The sequence below is a fragment of the Photinus pyralis genome, unplaced genomic scaffold, assembly GCF_008802855.1.
Source record: "Photinus pyralis isolate 1611_PpyrPB1 unplaced genomic scaffold, Ppyr1.3 Ppyr1.4_LG7, whole genome shotgun sequence".
NCBI classification, from domain to species: domain Eukaryota; kingdom Metazoa; phylum Arthropoda; class Insecta; order Coleoptera; family Lampyridae; genus Photinus; species Photinus pyralis.
The window spans coordinates 8760050-8783279 of record NW_022170738.1 but is presented as its reverse complement, the minus strand read 5'-3'; the positions used below and the strand labels follow the sequence as shown (position 1 = coordinate 8783279).

The window sequence follows — 23230 nt, the reverse complement described above, 5'->3', positions numbered from 1 at the left end:
TCAAATTGTCGAAGAATGGGAAAACAAATGGCGGAAAATAACGAGAACGGATTAAAACTACGGCGGGTAATTTTACAAGCGAGGAATGTGTACCCCGCCTTACAAACTCCCGACATTCTCCACGATAATGACGGTGCCATAAGAAAAGTCTAAGTGACAAGGTTATTAATCTGTGCTTGTAATAAGAGGGCGCCCTTAGCATATCTTCTATTGTTACACAATCCCTTACGCGTCGTGTATTCTGTTCACAAGTTTTTTCATAAGGGTTGGCCTTATAGAAAATGTTAATAACTTAATAAATGTAGGTACATGCTTGTTTATATTGTACTGTGAGAGGAACAAAACAACTTACAAATTTCGAGCAATCATTGTACCTGATTTTGGTCGATTGCATATTCTTTATAAAATGCCCGCTTTTTAAAACGCCTTTTTGGAGATTATTCACAGATTATTCATGGATTCTTCAGATACGATTCAAGAATATTTTACAGACTCCTCTGAGATTCTTTACTTGTTACTTATACGTATTATATACGTATATAACTGAATAATCGGAAAATAAGAATCCAAAATGTCTGAAAATTTGAAAGAAAGCAAATAATTGTGAGAATATGAAGAATCTTATGGATCTAAAGAATTTGAAGAATCGGGAAAAACTGGACGCAGGAATTTTAGGAAGTCCGAAAGATCTGATTGACTTGCGAAAAATCTGAAAGAACCAACGAAACTGAAGAAACCGTAAAAAATGAATAATTAAAGAATCTGAAACGAAAATAGAAAGGAGCATCCTTGAGTTTCAAATTCCTTAGAAACAAATGCATCTTATTGAAAGCCTTTTTGGCAATATATGTGTAGGCAGTTTTCCCTGATATTTAACCTACAATTAATTCTCCTCCCAAAAATGTTTCATAAAAACCTTTTTAGAAATTTTCGTTATGGAAGTCTTCCTAGGAAAGCGATCTTAGTCAAAGAAGATGGATGCTTCTACATTTCTGTTGGTAACTTTTAATTTAAATTTCCTACAAAAAATTTATTAATACTTTCGATTCAAAAAGTTGAGGTAGAGCATAAGATGCGCTTTTAATATTTTTAATTTTTGGTACCACAGTTTCTTTTTTAATAAAAAATGTTTACTTAAGCGACAAAAATTATTATAAAACAAAATAAAAATTCAAAACCACATTTTTGAAACGGCAAAGTGACCACCTATTACAAACCACAGTTCAAGGTATATCCGTCCCCGGTGCAATTACAAAAAATTGGGTTGAGTAGATTATTGGGAGTAGGCGGAAGAAAGGTTTTAACTGGCTGCAAAAACAGTCCAGTCTAGGGAGTCATGCTCATTACCAAGCTATACTTGTACTTGGTAAAAAACGACATTTTCCCATTTTTCTTCGTTTTGTTTTGTTAATTGTTACGTTTAAGAAATGGTGCCGCATAAAAATGTAGAACAACCTACTGAAAATACCTTGTTAGTATACTTTAATGAAAAATCAATTTGTACCTCAACTCTCTCAGGGCACATTACTCAATGCTGAAGCTGAAGATTAATATTAGAGAAAATACTATGAAAGAAATGGATACGGATGGTCTGAGGTCGAACGAAGGAAGATGGTAGACGAGTGGACAAAAAAGTACAACAACAAAGTGGTAAAAAGAAGAGAGTTCAGGAGAAAACAGTAACTACAAGGAACTAATAAGGGGGGTGGTTGCCGAAATACTTATGGGAGGGAAAAAAATATTAAGATAGTGAAGTGGAGACAATAAAAGTGAAGAAAATGAAGAATCGGTGGACATGAAGAGGAGGGAAGTCTAAGGAGCTGCAAAAGGCAAGGGGAAGCAAGAGAAAGATGCTGAAAGAGGAGGGAAGTAGATGAGAAGGATTCTAGAAATAAGGTATGTAAATCGTTTTGCCGAATTTATACGATCCAACACGCTTTTGTATCAACCGTTTCAGGCAACTTTCATGAAGAACATTGATCAAAAATTAAACAGTAGGCATTTGCTCATGTAATGCTAGTCAAAATGTGTTATTGTGCACGAGTAATATGTAAATTTGGTACGTTGTAGCCTTAAGTTCGCCTCGGAAAGTTTAAAATTTGATCAAGTCTGAGAAAATCTCGGAGAAAATCATTGTAACAAAATCCTTTAGGGCCGATTTTCAATGAAATACGATATTGTAACAAATTGATGCAATTTTTGCACGCATTTGATTTAAAGTTTCTTCAAGAAGTCAAAAAACACAGTTAGTGTATGAAACTTTTTCTTGCTTCCTTAATGCTTACTAACTATCGAGCGATATAACAAATTTTATTTGTGCCCCCCAACGGAGGTTGAAAAAAAACGGCCCCCGTGCATAATAGGTTTTTTTTTTGAAAGCTTATTAGGAACCTTGTTAGGCATCTTACACAAATCTTTCCTAGAGGATTTTTCAAGGACTTTCAACCACAAGCTTTTCATTAAAAAGTTGTTAGGAAGTACCTTCTTTGAAATAAACGAATTGCAATTTGTTTTACAATCCTCCATAAAAAAAGAGATTCTAAAGATTTTTTCCCTGTAAGGGTGTAGACTCAACCTAATATGAAGTTGATGGTGGTTTATCAAAGACAAAACGTCACAATGAAAATCGGTGGGCACCACCTTGTAGAGTTTAAAAAGTTCCTATAACGAGGTGTTATTTGTTTTACCACCCGCATCTTAGTAAGAGAGGTATAGCAATTGGCGTAAACCCCCCCCCCCACATTTTTTTACAGAAATACGCATTTTGAAGCACTGGGAATCCGAATCAAACAAAATCTCAATGATGTCAGCTTGTCGGTCGGTCATGTACTCTCATATTTCCGGCTAAACGGCAGAACGGATTGGAACCAAATTTCGTACACATATTGTTAAGACATAAAAGGGCAGAATTGCTTTTTAGGGAAGTCACACACATGTAACAAGTCTATTGACATGGTTCAAATACAATGACCCCGTAGTCACACCGTTTTTCCATATCCGCGTTACACGCAGTTTATTTTATTAGAAGTCGGTTACAAAAATTTGAGACGGAACCTTTCTGGAGAAGCTTCCTGGAAGCTTACTATAAACATTTTAGGAAACTTAAAAAGCTTGATAAAGGTCGCCAACGTACAATAAATTTAAGTCCTTTTGGAATCCGAGATAACCGTTGAATTAAAGTGTTACGCAATCGCGACTTTGCATGTAAGGAGCTATCGATTTCAATTTTAAAAGTCTAGGAAATTCCTTGAGCAGGATTTCTTGTCTTCCTTACTGAAATTTTTCAAAATCGAACAAAGACACATCTAAGGAACTTCCTTTGCTTTGAGGCCCAGGAGCTATTTGCAAATTCTGAGGAACTTACTACTTGACGCTTAAAAAATCGTATTAGGATCCTTCTTCATATTGAAACATTGTTTGGGTCCTAGAAATCTTACAAATTTCTTAAGAAACCTTTTTTCTAAATGGCAGGAGTTCCAATAGAGATATCACTACAAACTTCAACGCCAATAGGAACCTCGCTTGCAAACCTTTTTTTTATAAACCTTCTCTGAAGTTCTATGCTACTTTCTAAAATCATTATTTTGAAAGGTCTGAAATTTACCTAAAGGTGCACGGTAATGGCAATATGCAAAGCTTGGATTTAAGCCGTACTTTGAAAGATGTTGCGCCAGTTTTAAACTGTGAGGTAGTTAGAAAACACTTGCATTAAAGTTTGCTTCTAAACGCATAATTTTGCACGAATTCTTCTAATTACAATGGCAAATGCCCTTCACACACATAAAATTTTTCAAGACTAATCCTTGAAAAAAATATGTGAGGGAAATAATATATACCCACCCCTGTGGTACACGTTGGCAAATCCTGTAAGAAAAAATAAAGTGCCTTAAATAAAAACTTACCATTTTATTGTTAATCTCGTGGAAGTGTATTTCACAAACTTTATCTACAACATCTTCACTTTGAAATGTGACAAATCCGAAACCTGAAACAAGAAGAAAAAGTTAGCGATCGATAAATCTCAGTCGGGGTAGAATCAAAAGTTGACATGTACGACGGTCGGGGAGAGTATAACAAAAATATGGTGTAACGAGGGCCGTTTTCCCCTTTTTCAGTCCAACAGATAGGCAATAACTCATCTTCAAGCGTTCGAAGTGACAGGCGAGACCGCGAAAAGAAGAAAACCGGCGAGCTTTGCAAAAGCTCGGTCTTTTGTCGCAGCCGGCGCGCTTTAATACACATCTCATATCGTCCATCTGCACTAAATGAGATTAAACGATATGTGCATACGTTATCCAGACGACGATAATAGTAAGTGCACCACGTTTCCGATTCGGAATATTATTTTAAATGAATCGCGCCGCGTGCAAACCTCGACTTCCTGGTTGCGCGTTAACTTTAAGTGGTCTCTACATTGTTCTACAGTTTTAATTTTAATGGCGCATAAACGTTTTAGAGCTGAAGATCGCCGTAAATCTTAAAAAATCATGACTTAAAACACCTCCGTCGTAATTTCCCAGAACGTTTTACGTTTACACATTTTTACGATTATTGCATGGGAGCCAAGTTATGCTTGCCGGCGTACTTAAATGAAGCGCGCTTTAATCGATGACAATTTTTAAGACCTCATTTTGGTTTTAAATTGATACGGCAGCAAGTGACGTTTTCTTTATTTACGATCGTATCATTCGGACAAAATTCAATTAGGAATTTATTATTCCACGATCTTGGTGTGTATTTACTTTGGAAACAAAGTTTAAGGAAAGCTGGTGGAAACGCCCCGAAATGGGAGAATTCGGCGATTTTAATGTAAATTGTATCTGTATCAATTAATTTTGACAAAAAAATTCTTACTACCACACGGCAATATTTGTCTCGTAGAAAACTCACCCCTAACCAAAATTTGTTCACCAAATGAAACACCCCACAAGAAGAACTTCCACTTGTGACAATCCGGGCATTCAAAGATGAATTTAATATTCATTTTGCCAGAGGAAGTTGTCCTAGGGTTTTTTATATGATATTCAACAACACATTTTTGTCAGCCTTGGTTACCATTAAACAAATATTAATGACAATATGAAAAAAAATTCCTTTACCTATGAAAACCTGGCCCTGAAATATTTGTTCTTAATGAATTTTTCACCTGAAACACCACAACAAGATTGGAATACTTACTCATTATAGTCCAGGGAATAGAGGGTTTTAACTTGCAAAATGGGAAGTAGTTCCAATTTCTTTTGCATGTCATAGACAGTCATGTGGTGGTTAAGTATCTAAGTTTTCGACCTCCCACCCCTTGTGCTTCCCACGTACCACACCCAAAGCCCCTGAAATTTGGTTAGTTCTTAGTTTTTCAATCATATCGTTTTAATGGTTCATTTTACAAAAAAATGTACACTACTTTTTTGTGAAATGTTTATTAAAAAAGATATAGAACTCCAAATTTGCTTATATTTTTAAGAATTCTGAAATTTCAATGTAGATATTTTAACCAAATTTTGATTGATATGATTGAAAAACTAAAAAAACAACCTCATTTCTTTGGTTTTAGGGGTGGTACAGGGGAAGTACAAGGGGTAGGAGATCGAAAAATTTGATACAGACCATCAGATATTCAGTACAAAAATTGGAACTACTTCTCGCTTTGCAGGAAATGGTCCATTTTCAGTCTCTATTTCTCGAACTATTAGGAAAGGGAGATTCGATTGACCTTCTTTGAAAACTAAGAGTCCTCTGTGATTATAGTTTTGGGAGAGATTTACAGCACAGGGGGGTCTAGGGGATATGGACTACCCCCCAGTATATTGCAAATGAATATACGGATATTTTAATAATGACGATTCTAAGGAAAGGGTATACGAATTTTTGGAATTTTTTGTGTATCTGAAAATGGGCCAAAATGGTGCATTCTAGGAGCCTTCAACGAACGAATTTTACTATTCAGAGCTTTTGTTATATGCCCTTTCCAAAGCTAGATAGGTACAGCAACAGAACGTTCTGGTATGAAGAATAAAGCTATGGAAAGTATCTAGGAGGCTGTTAAGCGCCCCTATAGAGCACACTCCGAAGCGTGTATTGAAACGGTATTGTAGAAATTTAAAAAAATCACATAACGTCTTCGTAAAGAACAACAATGAAAATTCAGAAAAGTCACAGAATTGTAAACGTTATGAAAATAATAAAAATTAAAAGGAGGTACATTTTAAACAAATTCGAAACATTAGAAAAACGCTTACAATTGAAAAAATCGGCAAAAAGAACTGAAAACAAAGAATCTTGTAAATGAAATATTCAACAACACAGTAAAAATTTCGCAAAAATTCTAACAAGGAATAAACCTCAAGACCCCTCAAATCCAGGCTCAAACCTCTCTATTTCTACAATTTTTTTTATCTATCGATAAGAATAGCGCATAGAGGCAGCATAGCTTAATTGATCGTTTACACAATTTTCGAGAAAGTGCAAAATTTATTCGTAAAGGTACCTGTGCAACATTTAAAAAACAAAGAAATGCTCGTACAGCTAAAATCGTATAATATGCCCTCGAAAAAGCTACATATTGAAAGAAACATGTGATATAAAAACAAAAGAGCATCAGAAAACAATCACAGTAACTGTAGAAATTTAAACAAAAACATAAACTAATTTTGTGAAGTGAAAAACTCTCTTTTGTTTTTGTTTTCCCACATATACTTCGCGTGATTGGTTTTAAAAACATAGCGTAGCTTTAATTCCTAAGGTAATTGTAACCTATCAACAAAACATTGAAAAATATAATAGAAAAAAGTAACGGTTCTGTTTAAAAAAATTAATTTGTTTCCTGATGCTCTTGTTCTTATATCACTTTTTTTTTTAAATATGTAGCTTTATCAGAAATTGTAAGTATGTCGGATGACCGAATTAGCAATTTTTTTAAATTTGTGTGTGACATTTCTGTTCTTCTTTTGAAAATATGACCTATACAAAGTGAAAATTTTGATACAAATCGTAGTTTCCGTATCTGCACATCATCGTGTTCGATATTTTACGATTGATTGATGCGTCAAATTACCTTCAATTTGCGATCATTTAAGAATCGATGCGATTTTTAGCTAATACCAATGCTTGAGGCACCAAAAAAGTTACCTCAAATTTCCACCAAACTATTGGATTTTAGTAAAAAAACAGAATGTCCAAAGTTTTCATGAACATTTTTGAGAAAATCGGCGTTTTCATATCGATTGTGATTTAATGCACTTGCGACTCTCTCTCGGGATGGTAAGCATATACGTATTACAGAGATGGTCTCTAAAGTAACAAAAAGAATTTCACCGGTAAGTGTCCATTTTACATTTTTACACGCGGTTTAAAATGTCAGTGTTATAAAAAAAGTGTATAAGATGGGGAAATTTTTAAGTAGGCTTTGTATTTTGACGTTTTGCACATAAACGTGTTCGATGTTTCACATTTGATTATTATTCTCGTTGGACAACCTGTAATTGTTTATAAATTAATCCCATTTTTAAGCGATACCGTTATTTAAGTCAGAAAAAGAACTTCAAATTTCAGTCAAACATCTACACGCATTATTTTTATTTGATTTTCGTCGACATACGAAACCCAATTCTATTTTTTTGCAACTTTTGAAAGTTAAGTAATGTTAAAAATGTGAATTAACTTTGGATTCGCCCATATAAACCCGCGTTGGAGTAAGTGCAACACCCCAACTGTATGTTTCCATCCGTTTATTGACAAGTGTAAAATTCCAATCAGAAATTAAGTGAACGAAACCTTGTCCTAGCAATATTCGTTCATAAGAAAATTCATCCCTAAAACAAACACAATTTCCGGTATTATTTCCTCGTAATATTAGCCACCAGAAGATTTGTCTCCGAAAAATTTGTTTCGAAAGTTTACCCTAAAATATTACCCTTAACTACTTAAGTCGGTTTCAGATATAATTTTTGGCTTACTTTGGTCCTCCAAGTCTACTTTAGTTTCATAAAACCTTCTTAAACCTACACATTCCTTTACGGAAGTTTTATGAACCTCCTTTTCAGGTTTTCCGGACCCGAACCTCTTAAACTGATTAAGTTGATTTCAAGTGTGATTATTACTTTACTTCTTCCCGCTCAGTTCAGTTTGGGTTCAGGAAACCTTCGCAGGATTAATGTTTCCTTTTCGTATGCTAGAAATAATGACAGAAAGGTTTTGTTCCACTTTTTTGGACTGATCCAGGTGTTAAAAAACGTGATTCATTGATGCCTTTGACTTTATCCAATCAGAGTATAAATACACCCACTATGGCATTATGCCTTAACTCGGACGAAAAATATTCCCCTGTTAACAAAGGATTATTTATTTTTCTTGTACAACCTAAACCCTTTAGGGACACTATAATGGAACATGCTTCTGAAGTTTTTGAGGAATAGAGAACCATATAGGTAAATTGCTTAAGTCTCTGGTTTCCTTTCAAATTTGTACAGGTCGCTCATAGAAAAATAAAAGGATAATTTGACTCAAGGAAATTCACTCTTGACCGAAGTACGAAGTGATGCATTAAATCTGAGTGCTAAAACAAAAAAAAACCTTGCAAGGGTTATTCAATTATATTATTTATGTTAAATTTATATACAAACCCTGACAAGTATAAAGTCTTTCAACACAATCAAACGGGCCCATTATTTTCGATAGTTGCTAAAATAGGACATAGGCAATTAAGTTTACGCATTTTCAACACTGAAAAACAGGAATTGTTGGGTGCCTCTGCATACTTTTTTTAATGGTCAGGAATTGCGGTCAGTTTGTGCAATTTTTACACTGTCAAAAATCCCTGATAATCCCACTGATTTTTTACAAAAGGAACAGTTTTTGTTTCTTTGGGAATATCGCACACAAATTATTTTTAATTAACGAAAAAATGTCCCTTCGCTAATGTGATGATTTTATATTTAGCCTCGCCTTAAATTTGTTCTCGTAACTATCCTTCATGAGATTATTGTTTTTTTCTGTCTGCACCATCACCAAAACAAGAAGTTAATTCCTTTCAAAATGGTGAACTTCTGTAACGAATTTAATTGCCAGTTCTTGGGTAACTTTTTTGTTTAGCGAATTTACTTCGAATATTCACGAAGAAATTATAAATAAGATCGCGTTGGTAAAAAAACTAATTCTTTAAATAGGCCGCTCGTAACGTGCCCGAAACCGCAGATTTTAAACTCTTTTGAATAAGAAACCTTTACGATCGACTTTGGTTTGTAACTACCAATTCCAGATGGTTTTAGGGTTGTTAATCAACCCCACGCAATTCAAGAAAAGCTAACGCGAGATTTCCATGACGCAAAAATGACCTCACGATGAGTTCGCTAATGTAATTCAAAATTGCCGATTAAGAAAGTGAAATCTGAGAATGATTGTCAGACTCCAAGGATGGCATATGCCTTCCTGAAACGATTAAAGAACAAGGGCTTACAGAAAAGAAAAATCAAACAATCAACAATATTTATCTGGGAAATAATTTACCACGAGGACATTGCTACAACGTGAAAATTCCCATTTTGATTACTTCTGCGGAAAAATTGGACAATGTAAATCCAAATATGGATAATTTTAAGAATATTCTAGGATTTTAAATTTTTATTTTTATTTATTTTAACAATAGGCAACTCGAAGGCCTTGACAACGGATTGGGCCAACTGATCGATGAAGTTCGAATTTGAAACATTTTGCTGAAAGGAGATTTTAACTGAGTCCATCGTCCAGCTCGAGAACAATTGCAGCGTTAAGTGAGTGAACATTTTTGGATCTTCCAGAGCTGTTGGTACCAGAGAAACAATGGGCGTCTTTATGCATACAGAAATGTTTGTTATGTACATGTACAAAGGGTGCACGTTAAACCAGATGTCTCCTAGAGTGATGGCCGCGATTTAGAAAATCACGTCGAAAGTGACGAGGAGTTGTAAATTCCGACGCCGCGTGGAATTAACTGACGATTATTGATGTGATGTGACGTGACGCGTCGTATGCCGAGATGAGCGTCGGTAGGTGGCGGATTAAAAGAGACTTTACATTTTGAGCGCCTACAAGTTGCCGTTACGCTCGAATTGTCGCGGAGAAAGGCCCTTCCGAAACTTAGTTTGTTTGCCGTTTCGTGTGCATGTATATGGAAACACCTTGGGCAATAAATAATCCTGATTCATGGCAAGTGCGCGTATAGACAGTTCACCTCAGTCTGACACCCGTTATTAATTAACAGAACAGAGGACCCCACAACGTCCGCAACTGTAACAAATGCACACACTAAACTAGAACATGTTTTCCGATAGGTGTAACATTGGTCGATATTTCAATTGGGGGGGTGTACTACTGTCCATGTCCGAATTCTCCGGCACATAATTTCCGAGCCACCTAAAAAACCGTATATCAAATAACACAATTATGTAAATTGAGTTTCATAGCTTATAATCTGACACATTTAATGCAGATATCTCTCACAGCGTGCCCCTCGCTGATGTAGCGCTACTACGTGAGAACCGCCACCGCATTTTTATATCCGAGCTCCGGCGCGTTTTTATGGAAATTAAACTAATTTATTTGACGCTATTACAATTAGAATAAGCTATTTCGAAGGAATTGCCGCCGAAAAGTTCGTAAAAAAATATATAAATAAACGGAGATGGCGCTCCGAGAGAAAGCGGGGCGAATTTTGATTAATACGAAATTTAATATTTCGACGTTCACGTCAAACGTGGAACTTAAATCGAGGGTTTATAGCTTTAGACGTCAGTCCCCTATTCAAGTACTTTGTGTACAATTTTGTGCTGACATAATTCCTTAAAGCACCCCGAAGACAAAGCAAACAAAACGGCTCACGTTTTTTGCGTTAATGTCGGTAGAAATCTTCGCGTTTTAATTTAAGTCGACGCGCTCGCCCGACGACCCCCCAACCCCCACGCGTGACGTATGTAGATTATTGCTGGTAATCAAATTTTTACGTTCCTACAGTTTGAAATGTAATCAGAGCTTAAAATTTTACGGCGAGGACGTAAAAGGCGATTTATCGAATTTATCTATGCTTCATAGAGTTTGAAGCAGCTTTCGATTTAACTCATCAGAGCAAGTTCAAGGAGTCGACTTCTTTCTCCTTTATTGCTTTCTAATTTACTATCAGAAAAGTTTTCCTTTTACATTCAATAGGTACATTTTATAGTTTATCGACTACTCGTTTTCACTAATCGCGCTTAATTAAAAATGCAAGCAAAGTGTAACTTTTTCCTATTTACTTATCGTTAATTTTCATAAAAACAATCACAGAGATACAAGAAGGTCCTAATACGGAAAAAGAGCTTTGTGTGATACTCTCAGAAAATCAGTTTTACTTTGACAGGGGGAGCTTTTAAAGGAAATCCACGCACCTAATTAATGAAAAGCTGGAAAGTGATATTACATAAACGGTATAATCGATACAATTCCAACGATACGAAATGTACCTGAAACCGAGTATTATCTACCTTTGATATGCATGCCCGTCTGACTTTTGACACGATCGGGTGAGAATTCAATCAACAAAATGGTCTTGACCCCTCCACTCCTTACGCCAAAGCAGCAGCTGGCAACAAAAACCAAGTCTTCGTCTGGAAAATTGACGGCAACCATTTTTTGGGACTGTTTTGCTTATTGAATACAAGGCAAAAATGAAATTAACTTCCAAAGAATTGTTACACCATCTACCTGATCGCACCACAGTTGATTAGTCGCCTCTTACGACATGCAGTGTCTCTGCAGTAGAGTTATTCTTTCCCGTCCCTACACGGGTAAAACCATTTTTGTTTTTGATGTCCAAGTCCAAAGATTCAAGCGTGTTGTCAATAAAAAACTGCATTCGGTCATTTTCATATTTTGTTAAAACAGTTTGTAATTAGGTTCGTATATACAGGGTGTTTCTAAACATGACGTAAATACTCAAGGGGCTAATTCATCGTTTCAAGATTTTTTAAGTTTCTTCTTTATATCTTCTGTAATTTTTTAGATATTTTACGCAAATTCGAAATATAATTTCCTTCAGGCTTTCATCATTGGTCATCTCAATGGTAGTGAAAATCCACAGGGTGTTTCTTTTTCAGAGGGCCATGTTCCATTTTATACCCCTGAACTTTTTTTCGGTGCGTCACTGATAGATTGTGAATTTAATTTTATGATTTGTTTAGAAACGTTTGGTCTCTTGCAATTTGTTCGTATCTGTGACCATTACCGAGAATAAAAATAAAATTCAATTTTCGGTAGTTAGTTAAAAAAAGTAGGCCCTGAATTTCTTTGGATAATATCTTGTTTTTTTAGTTTATAAGTTGGCATTGAAAATTTTGTTTATAAATAGTTCAAATTGTGGAGTGTGTGGTAAAACTATAACACCCTGTAGATAGGTAACGAAGCGTTTGCGAACCTATGTTTAATCACAAAGTAACACAAAGAATTAACCCCTTCCGTATTTAGATTATATTTAGAAACACCCTGTATTAAAATAAACTATTGTGTGGAAAGTGGAACGGAAAGTTTTAGGGGGTTTAATGAGAGGGTTTTGAAGTGCTTCAAAGATCCTGCGAAATTTTGGGAAAGGCAACTTGGTAAGAGCTCAAAAAACTCTTTCCGTTTCGAGGAGTTAAAGATGGAGTTTTGAAGCACATCAAGACTGCTTTAGGGATTTAGCGAGGTGAATTTTAGAGAATTTGGGGAAGGAGTATAAGGTTTCGTTGAGAACCAAAAACTAGTTTCGGCTGGAGAAAATTTCAAATGGTTTCATAAACTCGGAGAATACCGGGTTTGAAGTGGTTTTTAAAAATTGAAGAGGGCTTAATTTGAAAGGAGCATCGGAATTTCAAAGAGTTTCAATGACTTTTGGAAAGTTTCGAAGGTTTCACAGTGTTTCAAACCTATCCGAACATTTTAAAACGAGCATTTTATAGAGTTTTACTATAGGATCTATGTCGAGAGTTTTCACATTTCACGGTGAAACTCCCAATCTCGTTACTTTATATCGGGAAAATGTAAATTTTCCAAAAAAATTCACAAATTACTAAATCTCATTCACGGAACTCAAAAATGAAGTCGATTTTGACCGAAAAACAGTCAAAATTCGACACGACCACAATAAAAAATTGCATCCATCTTATTTGTTCGTACCTATCAATTTTCTGTGGGCAAAGGAAGGATGAAAGCCTGCAGCGTAAAAAATTGGGTCACTTCGCACTTCCGGTTCCGAAACACCCCTAGCCCAAATTGAAGATACTTTTCTTAGGAGTCCTAAGTGGCTTTATTTTTATAGTACACGTTCTCATCCCTCCTCTGTCACAACTCAAAAAGTGGGAATGTTAGGGCGTTGGGAATTCATGTTCGTTGTTTTTTCATTTTTAAGAGCCCTAAGTAAGGGGCCCGGGACGTATCTGTTCCCATTTTTGGATTCTACAAGTCCCATTTACTGTAGGATGTTCGCGAGAACTTTAACTTTTTCCGGGAAACACAACTGTTACCATATCGGGAAAATGGAAATTTTTATTTGCAAAAACTTGCTCCTTTACTGAATCGGGTACGTAGAATCCATAAATGGGGTCGGTTTTGAGCACTTTAAGGCCGAGAAATTGTCAAAAATCTAATATTTACTCATCAGAATTGATAAGAATATTTTTTTAAATTCTAATTGGGCCCTTACTTTTGGAACTGTGACCCATGTTGCTAGCGCAGTGCTTAGTGTGTATGGTAAATTCATTCCAGAAAAAGTTTTATTTGCCTCAAAGAAAATTAATTGCCCATTCAAAATAGGTAAAATGAGGTACGTATGATCAACAAAAATTTCCCCGGGCTTCCCTGAAACAAAATTTTGTTGATCATACACTAACTACCCGAGTCAACCTTTTTCTAGGAACGAAAGGGTAGCGCCTATAGGCTGGATTTTTTCTAAAATTCCCACATGCAGATTTGTTTCTGAATTCAAGTCAACGTGCGTGCGAGTGCGCATTTTTCTTTACTCAAATTTTTTGCCGGCAGAAATCTGTGTTAAGATGTAATTTGCGCTAATTTACGTTTTTAAATGAGACGGTAAAGTGTAATTTAATACAAAAACCGCGAAATTAATAAATTTCTACTTACTTTCACAACTGCAACCCCGAGGGAAGAGAAAAAATTGCGAAAATTAAAAATTTGTTACATTCCCACTTTTTGATGCCAAAGAAAAATGGACGCGAAAAAAAAAGTATAATTAATAACCGAGTTTCGACAAATCGATTAAGAGTAATTCAATTTTAATTTAACGTCGCACACGAAACGTGTAACAGTCATGCATAGTAAACCTCTGCAGTCCATACTACACGTCAACGTTAGTCCATTCCAGGATTCCCTCAGGATATCATTATTGTATGTACAAGTCGGTGCTGAGTGGTGACATTTGCAGGAGTCCGCTGGGATCCATGTAATTCCGCGCTCGCTCTGACATTTCTAGACCCAAATGATCCATCCCGTAAACTGCTTTGAGTCCTTCGCGCACCAAATGCGCTCTTTTAACAAAAACAAAAAAAAGGCAGAGCGGCCGATTAATTATTCATCATTACCATTATTAACAGTACCGGCGTGGTCCACAGAAATTCGCGAATTATTTGAATTAAGTCAAATATTCAACGGTCTAATAAAAAAGCGGCCATTTTGAAGTAGGTGTATTCCCTCGAGTGGCATACAGAATAAAAATTTTGGCGGTGTGGAAAAATCATGCAAGTGGCACGAATATCCGCTTACTTTTGGGAATTTGAGAACGGCCGCGTTTTCTTAAATTAGCACAATATTATTACACGTATCTATCGGGAGTGACCCGGCCGCACTTTTTTTTTTCATAAAATATTTGCGGGTCAGCTCAGCGCGGTTTCAAGATTTATTCCTCTTTCCAATTTCATGTAAAATTTATGTATATTTTTCTTCCTTTTGGAGCAATTTAGGTCAGAGTAGATGGGGATTTTGTTTTCAACAACCTTTCACTTCATCATACTGTCATCAAATGGCGAAATTTATATATTTTTATTTTCACCTTAGCTTTTGAGATATACGATTACGCTTTGGAGCCGTCAAAATTATCTGTTTTCGCTTCACTTCGTAAAGTTAACTTCATTTACATATTTTATTCACTATCTAATTAAAATCTTAATTGTAATTTATATGATTATTAAGTCACGTTTTAAAGGAAAAAAGGAAATTTACTCAGATTTATCTCATATTTCAAAGGGAAAGGGCTTTTAAGTTGGGAGTTTTCTTTTTATTCATTGCGCGAAAGCGATTTAAATTGAATAAATGACATATTTTAGCGCGTATTTCTCAACTAAAAAAATGCGGGGCGGAAATTTATGTGCGCCTTTAAAATTAATTAGGGTCTAGAATCGGGGCTTTTCATCTATTTTTCGTTGCCGGTTGGAAAATGTTTTATCTATACATAGGCTATGACATGTGTCCACAAAAAAAGAGAGTAATTAGGATGATACAGAGCATAGGAGTAAACAAATGCTGGTGGTTTCATCTATGGTTCAATTCAAAGTGAGCTGAGTCTAACTTTTCCGTCGATACTGCCACCTTTTGACTGGTTCTATGATCTAAAAAAGTGACAAGTTTTTATTTATATTTAATACCCTTTGCTCATAATACTGGCAGACTCAGTATGTAAATTTTATGATATCAAAGAAAAGAGGTTGCTTTTGATTTCTTTGAGGGTTCAAATTTTAGTACAGGGTGATTCAAAATTGAGCGCAAAAGTATTCCTCCACAAATCATTATCCCCCTTAATTTTTACCACCAGCGAAATTTACTTGCGAAAGCCTTTATGTCTATCGCAGTAGAAAAAGTGGGTTGTCGAACAAATCGAAGGCGAGCGAGCGTCGTGTAGAAAAATGCCCTGGGTTATGCTGAACTCGCCTCCGATTCACTTGGTCGAATATTCTTCGCAGAGAAAAAATGGAATTAGCATGTAAGGACTTCGATTTAAAGGAGGAAGAATGTCGAAGGCGGTGATCATTTTGGCTTAGGAATTTTCTTTTCAATTTCCATTACTATTCATTTTTGATTGGCACTTGGGACTTCTCCCAAAGGTAGAAGGCGTTATAATGGTAGCTTCTCATAAGAATGTTCCTTCCCAGTATATTCTGCAGGAGAGATATTCCTTTGGGACAAAATATTAGACTACTTTATGCTCCGATTGCAAATATTTCAGGAGCAGACTTATATAAAGACAAATTTGAAATAAGTAAGTAGAAAAAGAATACAGAAATGAGCAAATTCCACTTACACCGAAGGCTAGTTTTTCCTAGTGAGTAATTTTCCTTGAGATATAGTTTCTCACATACTAGCCCAATTTTCGAAGAGGGCGAATTTTTCTTCTCGAGGAATAATTCCGACAACGGGAATTTTCCGAGTGGATTTTCTTGGGAATAAAATTTGGTTTTTGTGCCAATATTCAGTAAGAAAATTGCCGTTGACATCCCTGAATAGAACTCCACTTTAACAAAGAATAAATTCAACAGAATTGTGAATTACGTACGACACCCCTCATATTCGGAATTACTTGAAACGCATACGTTTTGCCTATTTTATGCTAATTTTTGCACCCAAAAAGTCTTCCAGCGCCGTAAAGTGTTCTAGGTAGGGCCTTTATTTTTTTTTAATACTAATAAGTCGCTATAAGGGCTTCCAAGAATTTTGAAAAGTGTCTAAGAGTTTCCAAGAACTTGCAAGAGCATTCTAGCTTTCTCTCCGTACAAGACATTGCTTTTGATGACTCTTGATAACTCTTCGAAAACTTTTGGGTTTTTTAAAGGATAAAATCGCTTATTAGCCCTTAAAGCTTTTAAGAGTCTTTGAAGGCCTTTAAAAAACTTGCAAATCATTTTAAAACGATTTGTAGTGGAGTTTAACAGATTTTGAAGAGCTTTTAATATATATAAGTATCGAGGAACCTGTAAAATCCTCAAAGTACAAAGAGATCTTTAAAATGTTTAAGAGCGTCAACACTTCTATGATTCTTGAAGTCTTTTAAAAGCCTTTAGAGCCTTTAAAAGTCTAAGTCTTCAAAATTTTTCAAGAGCCTGCAAGAAAATCTAAGGGTCTTTAACGGTCTCTAAAGGGCTTTGAGTAATTGCTTCTTTATGAGTTTTTAAAGGTCGTTATGATTCCTGATACGCTTAAAATTACTCAAGATCTTACCCTTAAGAGTAAAGTCATTGAGTCATTGAGATTTTCCCAAAGAACTTCTTTAAGTTCCAGAGAGAGATGTTTAAATATTTAAGAGCATCAAAAGTTACTAATGGCCCCAGAAACTTGTAAGATTCTGTAAGTCTTCTAAAAGCCTTTAGAGCCTTTAAAAATCTTGTCTGAGTATGAGTCTTCAAAATGTTTCAAGGGGTCTTCTAAAGGACTTAAAGAAATGGGTCTTTAAAGATTATATATCAACGCTTAAAATTATTCAAGAACTTGTCTTGAAGAGCCTTTTGGAAAAAGATGCAATGGAAGACCGAGGAAGACGCGAAGGGGAAGATGTAAATGACGAATGTGTTAAGATAAAGATAATAAAATAAAATAATTGTGTATAAAAGTGAGATAGAAAAATGTGGAAAAAAGGAAGGCGAGAAAGAAGTGCTAATGGAAGAAACCGAGGAAGAAACATTAAAAAAAGATGTAATAAAAGGAGGCGCAACTGAAAGCGGCGTAAAGGCGAGAGCATATGGGGCAGTTGGGACGCGCAGAAAAGGTCTCAAGAGAGTGTGAAAGAGGTTTATTGAGCACTCAAAAAAAAGAAGAGGCAGGAAGGGCGAGAGAAAAACGAGGTGGATGCCAGGAGGTAATAAATAAGATGGGAAAAGGAAATAGATGAAAAAATCTTTCTAAATGGTGGAGTAAAGAAAAGACGTGGAGAAAGCTTGAGGGAGGAGTGAAGGATAAACCATAAATGAAGAGGTTGCAACGAAACGAAAGGAACATTAAGGTTTTTTAAGAAGGCGTGAAACCTTCGTGGAAAAGAATGTGAAAGAAAGAGACGTAACGACAAAAAGAAAGCGGGACGTCACAAAATTAGGTGTGACGAGGTCTTGAAGGAGCAATGCATGAAGAGTTCCTGAAAAAAAGCGAGAGATAAATGCAAGATTAGTAGTTTCCCAAAACGTGCAAGAAATAAGGTGTGAACGGGGCCAAATTTTTCTTGTTGGAGAATTCGACGACGAGTTTTCGTTAGCGAATTTTCCGGGTGGATTTTCTTGGGAGCGAATATTTTGTTTTTGTGCCTATTTTCCGTGGGTAAATTACCGTTTGCATCCCTAAAGTGTTTATTGTTATTTTATCTATACGTATACGTCCAAAAAATCTAAATCTTAGGTTAGTAAGGGACGCATTAGGGTAAAAATGCACCCCTTCCCCACCCCACTTTATTACGGAAATACACGATTTGAAGCACTACGAATCCGAATGAAACAGAATATCCTTCTGATGTAGGTCGGTCTGTCGGTCTGTGCTCTTATTTCAGTTACCTAAAAAGATGATTTTTTCCTACCCAAGAAACACGAATAAAACTACATGCATCGCAATCTTGTATTAAATTTGCACCATTATACAGCACAGATTGCTCTTGCTCATAAAATACGAGGGGGGAGGAGTAACTTCGGTTTAGGTTAACCCATTTTCACATAATTGGTCTCATTGCAAAGAACTATGACGTATATTTTAATATCATTGCCGTAAAACTAGTCGCAGCAAAATGTGTCGGAATAAAATCTGTAAGACAGACAGCGGGGTATTTTTTCATGTAACAAAAATATGGTGGAAAGTTGGCTTTCTAACTTGTCATTTTTCTGTCTGGCAGCCGGAGAACATGGTTGTCACTCCAAGTTAATTACGCTAGGAAAAATTAACGAGGAGGGTGCAGTTTTTTCGTGTTCATCCGCCTCCCTTAACGTGTACGCCGTAATCTGTACGTGTTGATTTCCTAAATTGATATTTTAAAACCGCCCACGTTACATAACGTGGCAACTAATTTAAATTGGTAATAGGAAGTTTGTAAGCTTGTATCTACAAAACTATCAAGCGTGTCGGTAGCTAATTTCAATAAATGTGTACGTAAGTGAAAATGGTGGAGGGATCCCAAAAACGAAAGTTTAATAGAAAAGTTTTCGGTGTCGGCTCGGTTTCGGTCGTCCTAGATTTTGTTTTGAATAGCGCGTATTTTCGTGAAAATCAAAAGATCAACGGTATGCAGAGAGAGAGAGCGTGGTGGCGGTATAAAAGCCGTGCGGGCCGCTCTCTTTCAAAAGCCAGATATACACGGAATCCGTTTCTAACTTTGCGAATGTTATTTAGGGCTTAAAGTCGGATTGTGCGGCCAGTGTGGCTCTCGGTCCCCATCTACTTGAACTGTTTTGTAAATCCACACATTTCTGGCTCAATTCACAAAGTAATACACTTTAGGGATTTTAACGAGTTTTATGTGTTTGGCCACTTTGACCGCGTCGGCGTTCTTAATTATATACGTTTTGCGTTTGTTTCGTTTGTTCATTCCATTTCGGAAAACAACAAGCGGTTGCCCCACGCTGGGAATTGGAGCAGGAAACGGGAGTCCTCCCTCTGGTGGGAGTTGCGAAAACTACCACTCTAATGTGTCACCTGGAAACATAAGCAAATGATAGATGGCCGTATTTACACCGTGCGGAATTGGGGAAGATAATCAGATAATGAAACGAGGCGCGTTCGATTCACTTACTTCTGAGGTGCTCCTTTCCACTTTTGATGTTATTCATGAGAACCTTTCGAAATACGAAACCGGTGCGTCGACAAACAACTGATTGGAGGGGTCGGAGGGGATGGATTGAATCAATGTTACGACGGCGCCTCCACGACGCCGGGATCTTGAGGTGCGATCCACGTATTACAATTCGGCCCAAATTGGCGAACCTTTTCCTTTGCGACGCCGGGCGTCGACCGTGAAAAGTTGACCGTTATCGCGCCATCAATACTTTCCCCTTTGTTATCGTCGGCCGAAGAGAGTAAATTTAAAATTTAGGAAAATAAGCGTCTTATCAGATTTTGCAGTTTCCAAGATCTGTTAGTAGAAAGGGAGAGCGCGAATAAATTTACGGAAATCCGATCAGAGAATTTACAAGTTTGAGTGTACCTATTTGTTGGGTTGTATTTCTTTTTTATTAGCGTTGAGAGAGAATTTTTACAGTTTCAATCGAGTTACGTCGAAATACAAGCATGTTCTTAAAATGAACGTTGGGAAAAACAAAATTGTCCATTACCAGCAATAGAGGTTTTTTATCGGAAAGCGTGTCACGAAGTGTCTTTATATTCCCTTTGGTATAGATTTACTCAGTTTTTCCAGAGCGGAAAGTATTTCGCTTGTTACTTGTCACGCCTTTCTATATCTGTCGATGCAAAGAAACTGATCTAAATAAGTGACGTTACGAAAAACCTTTTTTACGTGTTCAAGTCTCTCACAATAATGCTTTCGGAGTGATATTCTGGACAATGTTCGAAAACAACCCACTTATCCTCCACTACAGCACAATTTAAATTGGTACCTCCAAAATAATCAAAAATGAATTTCTTCTTCATTCGGTTTCTCTTCCCTTGTAAGTTTGCAAAAGTTGCATATCTAATTTTGCAGTAATATTCATGGTAAAAAACAGAACTTTATTGAAGCAGTAGGAAAAAAAAAAAGAATGAATTCAACATTAAAGAAGTGCATTTCTGAATTGGAACTACACTTCACACGTTTTGTGCTCTAACCCCAATCTCGTTTTGGATGGTTTTCGTTTCAAATCAAATATTTCTGTAGAGGGTATGTTAATGTCATAGGTATGTGCTCATGTCGAATTTATGTGTATCTCTAAAAACAAACACACCTTGGTGCCTATTTTGTGCTCATATTTCTGCGGTCACTCTTAAATAATGTTTGGAACCTTTCGTAACCATGGAAGTAATTAAACAAAAAAACATTACCACATACGTAGTTTTTTATGTAGATTCGAATTTCAAAAACAAAAGTGCATCATTTCATTTAGAATCTCAAAGCCACTGCCATCCCTAAAAATTGAGAAAAGAAAAAATGTATTTGTCAAAGAAACGAAAACTTTCCCTTTTGTAAAAAAATCAGTAGGATTATCAATGATATTTTGACAGTGTAAAAGAATAGCACAAAGTGACGGAATTTTCTAGCCAATAATAAATAATTAAAATGCACCCCCAACGATTAGTTTCCCCCAAAAAATAGCCAGGGAGCCTCCAATTTCAAGGCGATTTTAAGGCAACCGTCATTTCTCAATCCCCGTTCCAGTCGACATCGGAGAACTATAAGTAGTTTTCCGTTGTACAGAAAATATTAATAAATTAAATATTTCATGATTAGTAGAGCTGTGCGTTTTGTGGGCTAACGTAGCACCGGGGGGTCTGGGGGGTATGGAATACCCCCCAGGAAACAAAAGAAATATTCTGTTTTTTCTCTACACCTGTATTTATCAAAGGGGATTTACGATAATTCAACCGGTTTAACCGGGTTGGTAGATTTTGCTATAGTTGCAATTATTGTTTCTATGGTGATTTCTACCAACCCGGTTAAAACGGTTGAATTATCGTAAATTCCCAAAATATTCCGACGCTGGGCTAGAAGATATTCCATACCCCCCAGACCTCCCGGTTCTACATTCTTCCCAAAGCGTAGTCCTTAGCACTCCAACTATAATTTTTGGAAAGTGACCATCCAACATAACCCTGGTCAGGACTTTGTGTGGTATAGAATATTCGTCAGGAAAGGAAAGCAAGATTCGATGGTCCTTTACAGAAAACTATCACGAGAATCCTGTACGCTTTGAGGGTTAATGTGGACCAGGGGATATGGTAAACCCCCCAGGAAAAAAAGAAAGATTCTGTGCTTCTTTCTTTGCATAGATGATAGATCATTATCAAAATGTTCGACTGGGGATATGCAATCCCCCCCCCCAAAGCCCCCCGGTTCGACATTCTTTCCCAAAGACAAAATCCTTAGGGCTCTACGTTTTCAGGGTTAACGTGGCACCGGGGAGTCTGGGAGGTATGGAAAACCCTCCAGGAATAGTTATTTACATAAAAGTCGGGAAAATGACACATTACTGGCGAGGATATAGTGAAGTACGAGGCGCCTAGTCAGGTAATGTCATTTTACTGACGAGTTTTTTTATAACATTTTACCCGAAATCGTATTTTAATATAAAATTTCAATTTTCATATCGAACTTTTGATTAATGTCAATCTGTCAGTGGTTTGGAAATGTCAAAAATGCGGCCGGTAAAGTGACAGGTGCGGCCAGTAAAATGACAAGCGGCAGGAAACGCAGTTAAAAAAACTTACAAATGCAATGAGGAAAGCCCTTCAAGTGAATTTTTGGAACTTTTCCGAGATGCCAATTTTCATTATTCTCAAATTTGGGAACACAACAATTACCGATGGGGAAAAATTGAGGTAAAGAATTCACTTTTTATTTGGGTTGTACGTACACTGTACATTTAATGAAATTTTCCCATTTCACCGTACTCATTTTCATTAATAATTTGGGGAAAATGCACAGCTTAAGCAAGGCAGACATAATAACGAATGGTTTCCTTATTAAAAAAATTTAGAAAGTTCAAAATTGCCCGCTAGGGGAAACGCTCAGCTTAATATCTGTAGAATTTACGCTTGAAATTTGAACTTTTACAAAGGAAAATGTTATAAAAGCAGTAATTAACAAGAGTCAATCGACAAATGCCATCGAAATAACAATTCCATGCACGAAAAATGCCCAAACTAACGAACACATTATAAATCTATGTAATTGATGCAATTTTCAGCTTCACGGTCCCGTTATTTTGTGAAGGTTTGCAAAAATGTAGAATAATACGACTATTTCTTTTAAAGAGGGCACATACTAGTAAAATGTCAAAAACATAAAATTCACGATTTCAGCGAAGATCGTTTTTATGGCGCGAATAATTTGTTTAAGTTCGGTCGCAAAACTGCATTTCAGCTCCATTTCAAGATCATCCCAGATGAAAACGAACATAGAAGGCGACGAGACAGAAAAATTATTATAACCGCCGGGATTTTATGTCCATGTTATTACTCCAAAGCTGGGTTTTATGTCGGTAACGTTATTAAGTAATTTATACGCCGTGAAGTAAATTAACATAATCTAAATTGTATGTTTATTTTGAAATTGCCGTAACACGCG

At 36.3% G+C, this 23230-nt stretch overlaps 1 protein-coding gene across 13 annotated transcripts in view; it reads right to left on the bottom strand.

Annotated features, from left to right (window-relative positions):
• The window catches only part of LOC116176595 (RNA-binding protein Musashi homolog Rbp6), a 207854-nt gene that overhangs the window by 47061 nt on the left and 137563 nt on the right, over positions 1–23230 (bottom strand). For all 13 annotated transcript variants that reach the window (XR_004146472.1, XR_004146471.1, XR_004146470.1 and 10 more), the window contains exon 4: positions 3903–3985. Coding sequence is in view for 10 of the 13 variants with exons in the window: in XM_031495231.1 (XP_031351091.1) it covers positions 3903–3985 (83 nt within the window). In the remaining 3 variants the exon portion in view is untranslated. The remainder of the gene's footprint in view (positions 1–3902; positions 3986–23230) is intronic.